Source organism: Syngnathus leptorhynchus, chromosome 16, assembly GCF_054491065.1.
Source record: "Syngnathus leptorhynchus isolate UIUO chromosome 16, UIUO_Slep, whole genome shotgun sequence".
In the NCBI taxonomy this organism is placed as follows: Eukaryota; Metazoa; Chordata; class Actinopteri; order Syngnathiformes; family Syngnathidae; genus Syngnathus; species Syngnathus leptorhynchus.
The window spans coordinates 8,729,217-8,742,048 of record NC_141210.1 but is presented as its reverse complement, the minus strand read 5'-3'; the positions used below and the strand labels follow the sequence as shown (position 1 = coordinate 8,742,048).

The 12,832-nt window shown below is 46.2% G+C and overlaps 1 protein-coding gene across 1 annotated transcript; it reads left to right on the top strand.

The window, feature by feature from the left end:
- The first annotated feature begins 7,589 nt into the window (after positions 1–7,589).
- LOC147044737 (transcription factor Sox-8-like) lies at positions 7,590–11,535 on the top strand. Its single transcript, XM_085933827.1, has 3 exons — positions 7,590–8,226; positions 8,478–8,746; positions 9,440–11,535. Exons 1-3 carry the CDS (start codon positions 7,808–7,810, stop codon positions 10,075–10,077), a joined length of 1,326 nt encoding a protein of 441 aa, XP_085789953.1. The 5' UTR covers positions 7,590–7,807; the 3' UTR covers positions 10,078–11,535.
- Positions 11,536–12,832: the final 1,297 nt, after the last annotated feature.

The following is a 12,832-nucleotide window of genomic DNA, read 5'->3' as shown; positions in this document are numbered from 1 at the left end:
GCTAGGATGTTTGTTCCTCTTTGGCAAGCTCATGCAAATGTCGCCGGCTGTAGGAGGAAGTGATGAACTGCTTTGCACGCCGTCACTTTGTTTGCACGTCAATCACGGCTCACGATATTAGCCAACTTGAGGCATTTATACCACTAATATTTGGACTGACTTTAGGTTGCAGATATGAGGCAAACTTCAAGGGAGCTGTCAATCAAACGACGTGAGCTAAACAAGTTACAAACGGCTAGACAGCAGCACAACAACGGACAATATTAACGAGAGTAAACATCATACAGCGTACTCAATGACGCACATGGTCACAGCAGCACTGAACATGTTCAATATTTGCAGCATCGAACTCCCATCCGTACGTCACTGCAAGTTGCAAACAATCACTGTTTTTTTTGTTAGTTTTTTTTTTTAGCTTGTCACGCCAAACAGCCAACCATTCTAGGGTGTTCTACCCGCTTGGAGGATAAGCTTGATGGGCTGGGCGCCCTCTCGACACTCACACGAATATTCATGTTATCAGTGGGCCGAGGGTTTATCCTTTTACCACTCACAAGATCGCAATTGGTTGGACTGTTTTTGGCGTGTAATGTTAGGATTGGTCTCCTTACGGATTAACAGTCTCACGACGAGAACGTTCCTAACTTGACCCCGACAATCACTGTCATACGAGGCAATTCACGCGAGAATTAAGACATGGTGACGAAATTTTCAGCACAACATGGACACATCCCAATACAACAGTAATCGACACACAATATAGATTGATGTCCAGCATAAACATGAAAACCTTTCTCGCATTGCCCCTTAAGACAAAATAAACTTAGCACCTTCTCGCCTCCTGACATACAAAAATGTGTATACAAAGATTTTCATTGCAATGAAGTGCATTCTATTTTCTCAGCACATCTTGTTGCATGCAAGTGTGCCACAGGAATCGACGCTTCAGACAACCAGCAAATGTTTCTTTAGCTTTGAAAATGTTTATAAATGCCTTCTCTCAGACAAACGCTTTGTTTTGTGGTTGTGCTTTGCTATAACAGAACTTGTTTCACCCACGAGCGAGCGGACGGGCGAGCGGGGTGGCATTTGGTTCAGACAGATGCCTGGCGGCTCAAATAACAGTGTGACGACTGTTCCGAACTTCGACCCAGATGCAATTAATGACTGGGGGCCTGCTCACGAACTTGTGGCCTGCTCCAATAATGAATATGCTGATGGCCCACTTTGTATGAATTGCAACTTGTTTGGCTTTCCACTCGTTTGGCTCCTCCATAGGGCCTTCATTCGGCAGATGCGCACTAAGGCCAGATGTGATGGGCACCTGTAACGAGCGCAGATGGCTTACATAGGCTTTCTCTTGTGTGCGCACCCACGCACGCACACATAAATAGGGGCTGACCTTTTGCATTTTCTAGTCTGCCTTTTTTGCGACAGTCATTCTTGAAGACGGTACAGTTGAATCATTGTATTTCCTTCACAACACAAGCCAAATCCAAGTCAACAATCTACACTTTAAAGTTTCATCATAAATTCGTACAATTATGAATCCATTTTCTAATCCAACGTGCAGCAACGTGCCAGTCATGAGCATCCACAAGGTAAACAGTCCACAATGGAATTCCTCATTGGAAAGATGACGACTAAATCACTCTCAGTATGTGTGAGAGCTGATTGTTGCGCTAGCAGTCAGGACGGAGATCTCCATTCGATTTGATTAGAGGTCGTCTCATGCCATCGTTCAATGCAAAATTCTTGTCATTGTTGTGATGACGCGCCAATCCCCAAAACACGCTGTTGTTGGTGCCGCTGCCACTGCTGCTGCCACTGCTGCTGCCACTGCTGCGTTTGGAAAATGCAGATGTCAGAGTCCCCCGGCCCATCCTCGCCTCCACTCTTCATCACTCCTCTTTTTATTTCTTCATTTTCTGCACTCTGGCCAGGCAGCCAGGACAATGGCGCCTTTCATCATCCAAGCTGTGTTCCCACTGGCCACAACCCGAACCCCGTTATTCATGGCACCACTTTGATTGGGCCTAGCGAGTCATGAGGACTGCCTGAATGGAATCATGGCAGAAGAGTGCCACTCTTGTTTGTCTTCTTTGACAGTTGAGGTCTTCATCAAGCAATTTGTTCCCACTCCCTGTCGAGGTTAGCGTACAACAAAGGCAATGTGAAAAATGACGATTATTACTGCAGCTTAGTGCTAAAGGAGAATGTCAAAAAACAAAAGTGGTTTCCTCACGTGGAATCGCCCTTCTCTGGAACAAGCAGAAAGTTACAACAACGGCGGATGTGGGATGTGTATAATCCTCAGCACCAACTCAATACAGGAAACGTTTGTTTTGTATCATTTGCTTGATTTTTCCCTCTCAATGGTGCTGAGTCAAAGCCACGATGTGACACGTGTCCCTCACTATTACAAAAGTGATTTGAAGTGCACAATGGTTGTTGCGGTCGATCACACCACAGGAAACAAGGCCGTGTTTTCAGCTGACATGAACTTGTGGGAGGAAGATATGGAAGGAGAAAAGAGGAATCCAGGCTGCAGGGAATGAAGCACAGGCAAATGAGGAAAGGGGCTGTTCAGGGGTCACCGCCATGCATTTGCTCTCAGAGCTGCAGGGAGGCTGAGAAGCCCTTTCTTTTCTGCAGAGTCTCGCCTAATGTAATTGAGTTAAATTAGTAGAATTATGCGTCATATTGCGGACTGAGGAGGCAATGTGGCCGGTGGGGCGGCCAGCGGGGAGGGCAACGCTGACGTGGGAATTTGCTGACGGGAAGAACTCATTCATCGGCTACTTTTCCATTTATTAGACCAAATTCTTGCATTGATGACATTAGGGCTAATCGAATGAAGGGCTCCTGGAACGCTGAATCTTTCTTGAAATGGGATCCCACTCGTGCAAAAATGGCAGACATTCTCCACACACTTGTTTGTTTTCCTCGCCAATATCAATTATGCACAAGATTCAAACCTAAAATAGGTTTGCCTAAATACCTAAAAACCGACAAAAAATGTCATCATGAACCTCTCAAGTGGAAATAACAAAATTTCTAGCGTAAACTACAACATGAAATAAACTTCACATTGCCTTTCCTCGTGCCGCAAGAGCTTGTTTCGGCAGGATGGGTTCCTTCAGCGTATGATGACATCCAGATGAAGGAAGCGATGACGACACGACCTTGAAGAGGATCACATCTTCCTTCCAGAAAATACTATGGTCTTAAAAATATAAAAACAATGTGGCAAATGAGAGCGTATCTGACGAGGTGGCATCGTTGACTCACGCTTTCCCGAAAAAGATGAGTGTTACCTTTCTATGGCAGCTGTGAAAAGAATGGCACTCCTAATAATCATCAAATCATATGAATCAATCAGGATTGCTGCTTCACGAAGGAGATACACGAGATTTGCAGTGCGTGTTAATGAAAACAAAGTGTGGGATTAAGAAAGTTAAAAAACTGGTCAAGGTTGTCGAGAAACCTTATGTTGGCCGTTAATCAGTCATTGCGAGGACAGGCAGCTCCCTCAGGAAGCAATTAGCCCTGTTGGGCCACTTGCTCATAAAAGGCTTGGCTTACAAGCCAGCCACAAACCATTCGTAATGCCGCGTTCGCGCAAGTGTGCGTGCGCATAAGGAGAAGTGGCTGAAACAGCAGGTCACTTTGTTTGAGTCATCCTCCATCCATAAAAAGTCTTGCTTGTCATTCATCCTCTGAAGTGATCATAGTGTGCAAAAAGGTTTGCTATAGTGAGCCTACTTGTGCTCATTTTTGTGTGAGAGAGTTTTCTGACCGTTGTGGAGTGCAGAGAAATATCTTTTGTCTCATTTGTAAACTGCTCTGGCATCGTGTGAACTCTTTTGGAATAAGTCGTGGAGATTCATAGTTACGTAAAACTCTGGAGCCTTCAAGCTACTCCAGTTTTTTTCTTGTGACTTGGCAGCATGTTAGCCTCGTGCTAATAATGGCGCCACATGTTGAGAGGATTTGCTTTGCATTTGATTTGTCCACCTCGCGCTTGATGGTCATCAGCATCCAAAGCGTATCACATGTAAGTCGAGGTGTGACCGATTTGCTGTGTGGTCCCACCTCCAGAGAGCAACCTCACCCTTGGTCAACAACAAGCGAAGAAAGGAAGAATCTCCGTGGAGACGATTTTCCCAATGAATGGTTCATGGCAGTGAGAAAGACAGAAGAAGGGAAAGCAGACTCATTAAAGGGTCAATATTGGGCTGAAAAAAATACATATTGTAAAATGCAAACCATCAGTTTTGCATCTTATTTTCCTTCCCAAATTTGGACAACGAAATGTGTCATATGCAGAACACGGGAGAGTGAATGTGTTTGCATAGACAAATCCTATCCCGGCCGCTGTCTACTTTCAGTGCGGCCAAGTCGGTTTTGAGATGCAAAGCGTTGGATGTCTATCAGTATTCACATTCCGCCATGGTTGGCAAAGAGGGAAATGATGGGTGGCCATATGACAGTTACACCGACGTGCTTTACTTCCCTGTTTGCCGCCAGTTCCTTTTGCTTGTTGCCACGTGTTGCTAAAGTAAAGGCAAAAGACTGCCCCATGCAGTGCCACGGTAACAACATCTGGCTTCATTTTGCCAGTCACAAAGAAGGCTAATTTTGCATGATGGATGCATTGATTTACAGTCAATGAAAACAAATGGCCCTCGTGAAATAGCCACAGGATAGCGGCGGGTTAAAAAAACCAAAAACAAAATAAACAACTTCTGTACACGATTTTTCGCTCTAATGTTTGTGTGTTCTCTATGGATGGTGGTGGTGGAGGGCCTATCTGCTGCAGCCCGATATTGTGGGTCTGTTGACCCACCTGCTCCCTTCTTTCTTCAGTTGGATCTAGTCAGATTTCAGCAGCTGCATCGCGCCTCACAAAGCTCCTCTTTGTATTCTTGCCGAGGCGCGAGCATACGACTGCACGAAAGGAGGAGGAAGAAGAGGAGGAGTAGGGAAGATGCATCGTGGACAACGCAGGGGAGGAAAAAGACGCCAATTATTTGACATCATTACCCCGACTGGCCCTCCCTCCACTGCTTGAAAAGCGAAAGGAAGTGAGCGTGTGTGACCCACTCCACCTGTTTGTGGTGCGTGTTTGGGAGCCCCAGGTCGTGCCGTGCGCTGGCATCAGATGAAGAATAGTGGTGATATTCCCATCAGCAACTACAGGAAATGCTTGACTTCCTTCTTTTTACGCTCGGGGCAGGGGCACGAATGTGTCTTCTTTCTTTATGATGATGAGCTTTACATTTAAACAACAGCCATTTGGACCTCATTTGTATTTTGTGTGTACGTGGGGAGGAGGGGGCGGCACACCGCAAGATTTATTCTGAGCATATGTTGTGAAGATGAGAGGGCGGTGAGACAAGTTTGAAAGAAGGGAGCTCTTGAGGGGGATGTGTTTGGTTTGGTGGATGGGAGAGAATCGAAAACACACGCCCACACTCCGTTGGGACAACTTGGGGACAAGATACACCACGGGAAATGTCGTCCTTAGCGTTTTGTGTGGAAAAGTAGCAGAGCCAGCAACACTCCCCTCCAAAAAGTAGTCGAGAGCAGCGAGGTCAATTCCTTTCTTTTGCTGCAGATTTAAACCATGTCTGGGGGGTGGGGTGGATAAGCCGTTGTTGTTTTTTGTGACGTTATTCATCTGCACACACATAGCCTAAGCCTGGTAAACACTACCGACTTTCCAGTTTCCTGCAGGGCAGTGCAACAAAGCTAGCAAAGCAAGACATAATGCGATGACGCCACCTTTTACTGTCGTGCTTTCACGCATGGCAGAAAAGAACACCAGCAAGTGATGTTCCCGCCGAGCCACCTGATGTTGAGCAGAATACAGATTCCTGGAGTCAAAGCGAGTGAGCCGCTACGAGAACAACTTCCAAATGCTTATTGTTCATCCTTCATAATTCAAAGGGACATGTAGAACTATTAGAGTTGAGAAACGGCAGAAAATAATCTGGAAGCATTTGAGCTCTTTTATGCTTTGGCTGGCTGAAGGCCAAAAACACACCCTCATCCATTTTGAACTAATTGCTTCTTTCAGTCCACCCTGATCCTTTCACTACCTGTAGTCCCGCCCACCTCACCGCAGCGCCAAACAGGTTGCAATAAAACTGGGAATTGGTCCAGTAAAGCGCTCATTAGGCATTTATATGAAACATTTTGGGCGGGTGTGGGGGTGAAGGGTCAACACGAGGCCCTGGCACATGGCGGCTGTCACTGTGGGTAGCGGCTGTGATTAAAACCATCATTTGGGTCCTTGACTTGGCTAAGTCGAGAACCTTGAATAAGCCTCGGCACCGCTCCAAAGCGGGTGAATGTCCACCACGAGTTACAACTGGGAAATTCTACACGAAAAATGTTGCAATATCACACTCTCCAATTGTTCTTTGTTGTTATGATTCTTGCATCACATAAAATGACATTTTAGGGCTTTTAATGTTCATAGAATTTGACTATAAGGGTTGTTGACTATAATTTTGGCTCAGTAGCACCCACTGGGATTATTTGATGTCCTCAGGCAGTTTAAATTAGCCGTGGGACTGTAGATAGACATGCACATGAGAGCAGCACGGTGTCGCACTGCTAAACAGGAAGTGGCCAACCTCACAGTTCAGAGGTGCAGGATTCAATTGCGGATCTGGCCTTTTGTGTGGAGCTTGCAAACCATCCCCATGCCATACTGGCATGCCTGCGTGCATGTTCGGCCGCTCTAAACTGCCTGGACGTGTGATTGTGTGTGTGAACGTTTGTTCGTCTATAAAGTTCAGGGTGTACGCCGTCGAACACCCAAAGAATACTGGAATAGGTTTCAGAGCGCCCGCGACCTTGGTGAGGTTCAGAAGATGCATGGATGGCTATGTATTATTTGTAACTGTCCATCCATCCATTTTCAAATCGGCTTAACCTGTACAGCACAGGTGTCAAACTCAAGGCCCGGGGCCAGATACGGCACATCACATCATTTTATGTGGCCCGCGCAGACAAATTGTGCATCAAATTCGTGTCATTACAAGAATTGCAAATTGTCTTCACTTTTAATCATATCTTTTTTTTATATATATTTGACCAGTTTTTACTTGTCTGATTTGAAAACAAGTTATTTGTCAGTTTGTTTTGTAGCTTTTACTGTATATAATATGAGGTGGTCATACATTTATTTGGGTTGACAGTCATAACGGCCCTCTGAAAGAAGCTATGACTACAATGCGGCTCGCAAAAAAAGTTTGACACCCCTGCTGTACAGGGTCGGAACTTTTCCCAGCTGACATCAGACTGCACCCTGAACTGGTCTTTTTTATTCGATCACTCCTCGTTCATGATATGTCTTCACATAAATGACTACAATACGTTCACATGAAATTATACAACTCAAGTCAGTTAAATTGCGGCACAACGCGTGCACTTAAGCAAAATTGCAGGAAAAAAAAAAAGAGCGGCAAATTGACCAAATGATTGGAAACCAGTGGAATGGCTGGGTGCTTGGGGTCGTTCCGACCAATCGCAGGCAGAAGGCGGAGTAAGTGACGTAAAAGCTTCAAGTCAAAGTTGTGCAAACGTGAAACGTGCAGCTCAGCTTACACGGAGTGGAGGAGCTGGTCTCGCGCGGACCGACGCGTTGCAGCCGCGTATCCACATCGCTGTGACAGACAGGCTAGGATGAAGCAAATCAAACACTTGCCGCTGCGGAAGATTGTCGCAAGGGATTGAACAAAGCGCCCCCCCCCCCCTCTTTGCTTGCTTGGTTGCGGAATTCAAGGTGAGAAGAATGTTGAAAATGACCGAGGAGCACGACAAGTGCGCGGGTGAGCATCCATGCAGTCCCGCGGTCACCAACAGCTCCATGTCCCAGGACGAGTCCGACTCGGACGCGCCGTCCTCGCCGATCGGTTCCGACGGCCACGCCGCCTCTTTGCTTGCCGGCTTAGGCAAGAAGTTGGACTCGGAAGACGACGAGCGCTTCCCGGCTTGCATACGGGACGCCGTGTCGCAGGTCCTCAAGGGATACGACTGGTCCCTGGTGCCCATGCCGGTGCGAGGCAACGGCTCCCTGAAGAGCAAGCCGCACGTCAAGAGGCCCATGAACGCCTTCATGGTTTGGGCTCAGGCGGCCCGCAGGAAGTTGGCCGACCAGTACCCGCACCTGCACAACGCTGAACTGAGCAAGACGCTGGGTAAACTGTGGCGGTAAGAAAACAACTTCTGTCTGTTCAATCCTGCCATTTACCTAGAGGAAAGGGAAAAAAAGTCCGACTTTGGGTCAATTGACTTGAGACAGAGGAATGTGCATTATGTACATTTTGCATCAACTGAATTTGTGCCACATTTCCATACATAAAAATATATATTCTAATCATCCACTGGCTATTTAATCAAGAACTCAACATGCTCTGATTGAAATTTCTGATCTTGTACTTTAAATTCCCCCCTTTGAATAGTTTGCTTTCCGAGAATGAAAAGAGGCCATTTGTGGATGAGGCAGAGCGGCTGAGGGTTCAGCACAAGAAGGACCACCCAGACTACAAGTACCAGCCCAGGCGGCGGAAGAACGTCAAGCCGGGCCAGAGTGACTCTGACTCAGGTGCCGAACTGGCCCAGCATCAGCATCTTCATCACCATCATCATCACCACCACATGTACAAAGCGGAACCGGGGATGGCTGGACTTGAAGGGATGGGCGACGGCCACCACCATCCTGAACATCCAGGTTAGTTTCATCAAAAAGTGCTTGAAGTGATAGTAGAGTGTTTTAGGTGCTTGATTGGGTCTTCTCGCTTCGTAGCTATAATCCGACATATTTATATTTGTATTTATACTGATGTTCATTCATCAGCGTGCATTGCCCCTATTGCAAAACAAATCTTCATCATTCATTTAACAATTGATTGAATAACGATATGGTAGGCACCCTTGATTTAGTGGGCGCTTTAATTTCCAGGATAGCTTCTCAGTCCACTCGACTCCAAAACCCCTTCTACAAAAAGCCTCTCTTATGGAGCAACTCCACTAAATGGAGCATTTGGCCAACTTTTGCTCAGAGCTCAGCTGAATGGAATATTGCTGCCAAATCGTGTGGGCATCCACACAGGCTCTCGTTACAAGCATTTGGAGGTTGGTTGCTGGTTAAAAAAAAAAAAAGTATTCTGGGGGCGGGGCAACCCAAAACTAGCGCCCACTGGACAGTTTGGAAAAAATCTGCCCCTAAAACAAAAATGCTTAATGAAATATTGTGTTGACATGTCTTTAATAATAGGGTGCACAGAAAGGTTTTGCAAGATGTTTCCATGCAAAATAAAAATTTGGACCTGATGAATCTTGAACAAAGTGGATCGTGACAGCCCAAAGCGGTTCCTCATTACTTGTTTGCTTCGTTCTTTGAGTGTGATTGTTCCTTTTCCAGGTCAGCCTCACGGCCCACCGACACCACCCACCACCCCGAAAACAGACGTGCACCATGGCGCCAAGCAGGACTTGAAGAACGAAGGCCGCCGCCTGGCCGACAGCGGCAGGCAGAACATCGACTTCAGCAACGTGGACATCTCGGAGCTGAGCACGGACGTCATCAGCAACATGGAGGCCTTTGACGTGAACGAGTTTGACCAGTACCTCCCCTTGAGTGGCCACGCCGCCGCTTCCTCCTCTGCCGAGCAGGCCTCTTACGTCGCCCCCTACAGTGGCAGCTCGGTGTGGAACCGCAAGAACGCCATGGCGGCCGAGGCAGCGCAGCACCGCCTCCACATCAAAACCGAGCAGCTGAGCCCGAGTCACTACAGCGAGCGCTCCCCCTCGCACCCCGACTACGGCCTGTACAACAGCCAGGCCTCAACGGCCTCTTTCCCCGCATCCTCCTGTGACTATAACGACCTGCAGAGCTCCAACTACTACAACCCTTACGCCGGCTACCCATCGGGCCTCTACCAGTACCCGTACTTCCATTCGCCACGGCGACCCTACGGCAGCCTGGCGGTGGCACCCGCTCACAGCCCCGCCGCCTCCGGCTGGGACCAACCTGTCTACACCACGCTGACCCGCCCTTGATGGGCTGGACAGACTTAAGCACTACTAACAAAGGAAAAGCAAAAAAGTGCCTGCTGATTTTCTACAACATACTCTATCTTTGCAACACTTGACTTTTGACGCCAAAGGAAACTATTGGCGGTGCCTCCGTGAGGATTTTTCTTCCTGTACGTGTGTGTGTGTGTTGTTTTTTTTTCTTTCTTTTATGGCCTGCACTTAACGATGAAACACTAGCTTCTTTCACAGAGATTCCGCAAAACAGCTGCATCGACGAGGTAATAGAAAACACGACCGTTAAAGTCGCTGTAAAGTCTTCACAGAGAAGAGGGTTGGAGACAGAAACAACTAAATCCAAACGTGTTAAACTGATCACTTGGGAAACAAGTTGTTGTGCCCGCTGAATTTGTGAAGCCCTGCTAAAAAATGGATGCTTCGGGTTCGGAAAAACACCTCAGTTGACTACAATATTTCCTCTTCATGGGAGACACTGGCCTTCAGTACAGCACTCTAACTAGCTCACTGCATGCTATCGTGATTGAAATCCTCAAGTGGGGGGGACGGGGTGGTCGCCAATTCCAGCCACGGCCCAAAAATTGTGAGAGCAGTTTACCACGACAGACTGGAGTTCTATCATACTCCCAAATAATGCGAACCTAAAGTTAATTTCACGTTTTCAGAGGTTCTCTTAAAATATGTCTCATGGATTCACTCTATTTAAATTCAAATGGAATTGAGCCTCAGCTTTTGGGTTCCACCCTAATCAAATGACAGACTTCTTGTGTCAGGGAAAGAGAAGTGAGTGTCGAGTGTCCCACCCACCTTTCGGATTTTCCCCTTCACACATGCGCCATTTTTGTCACAACTCTGAAGATTGCCTTTGTCAAAATGCACATGCATCCTGATTTGAGCAAGCTGTGCACAAAGGGATGCTGACCAGTTCCAGCCTGATTCAATTCCAAACACAAAGAAGTGCATTTTGAAATTCCCTCACATCAAGTCTTAATGGAAGCAAAAGCAACTATAATATGAAACTTACACTGTAAAAGTCTTAGACCTGTATATATTCATCTTTTTACTTTCATTGTTGGTTTCTCTTGTAGTGGGCACACATGAATTATTCCGATTTTTGGTTTGATTGAAGATCTCATTCCAATGAAGACAATTCCATCGAAAGCAATGTTCCTCGTTACAAGGCAATCTACGCCTGGCCAATTGCGATTGGTCATGATGTTAGGGCTTAAGAAAATGGGATCAAATAACACAGACCGCTCTGAGTGATGCGTCAGCTGGACGACACATGGATGTGTGTCCGTGCCAATTCTAATTGAAATTTTCTTTTTGTACATTATGTATAATTTTGACAAAAAGGGTTGTGCAAATAATTGATTATTAACCCATTTTTCCAATCGCACACACTTGCAAAGCTAACCCATGAGCTGGCTGATTTTTTCTTTTTTTTTCTTTTAAATAAATGACTTGCTCTTATTTCTCATTGTCTTTGATTCATGCTTGATAAAATCTTGTCACATGTACTGGATGACATAGCGATGACTCGCCTCAAAATTTGTTGTCACATGTAGGACACATCTAGTGCCGGAAATTACTTCAGTATTGAACTGTTTTCTTTTTTTTTTATTTGTGTGTATGATACAAATATACAGGGGATTGCACATATCACATACAGAAAGCTGACAGCATATTCTTAAACTTGCTATTGAAGCAGTTCTTTTAGTCAGACAGGTAAGATCTTACCTGCTCTACATCCTGTAGCCTACCTCAGAAGCGTCACAAGTTGGGGAGGGTTTTTTTTTTTTGGTCTCATACACAGTTATATGCAGGAATCGAACTCACTCAAGACAGGTAAATGTACCCCTATGCTATCAGTGACTTCCTGTCTTGGAAGTAGCAACCACTTGTTGGTTTGGCCAGACAACAGGGGGAACTACTATCTGACGTTCTTGCCAGGACAGCATCCTATGTATGGCTGGCCCCCCGGTCTCGGTTCATGCTCCTTGGGCCTCGCTTGCGGATCTCGATGGCCTCTGCTGCAGCGGTGCTTTTTGTTGCTTTGAGCACAGACGACCATAATCCAGTCCATAATGTAATTTTTTTGCTTGCACCGGCTGATTTGACATTTTCTTGCTCGGCTTGTTCTTTTATGCTCCTTTGACTTTTTTTTCTTGTCCCAAACTGCCTCCCTGTCATGCATCTGTTATAGGCATGGTATTTCCTATATTGTGCCGCATGTGTATTGTTTTATGTGGATATGATAAAAAATAAATAAAAAAAGCTGGTGATTGGCTTGCTCACAAATCATCTTTTCAAATGACACTTTCCCGATCCTATCAAAGTTCCATCGGAAGAGGAAAGTTCAATTCTTCATAAAAAGCAAAAACGACAGAAGAATGGGGAGGAGGGCAGAGCGAGTTGGCTGGGGTTGGCATGCATGCCAGGCCGAGTGCCAGGCCCGCACTGCTGAATTTCAATGATTCATTATGGCGCCGCCACTCCGGAGCACGGAGGACACTCATTGTGTCCCTTTATCAGGAGAGCTTGAAAGGAATTAATCGGACAGAAAATGGAAGGGCAAGGGGAACTGACAAGCCATTAAGCAGGTTTCTCAATAGACCATTAGATGCGCACTGAGAACAATTTGCTCCCCTCCTTCTCTCACTGTCTTGTAAACTCACACACACACAAGTGTCGAATCATATCAGCGGGCATAATGTGCGGATAATAAAAGAAGATAATACCACAGCAGATGGGGTGTGGGTGG

Excerpts from the sequence above, each read along its gene's own strand:
- LOC147044737 (XM_085933827.1), top strand. The coding sequence starts at position 7,808 with ATGTTGAAAATGACCGAGGAGCACGACAAGTGCGCGGGTGAGCATCCA. Across the intron at positions 8,227-8,477 it reads ACGCTGGGTAAACTGTGGCG|TTTGCTTTCCGAGAATGAAA; the intron begins GTAAGAAAACAA and ends CCCTTTGAATAG. Across the intron at positions 8,747-9,439 it reads CCACCATCCTGAACATCCAG|GTCAGCCTCACGGCCCACCG; the intron begins GTTAGTTTCATC and ends TTCCTTTTCCAG.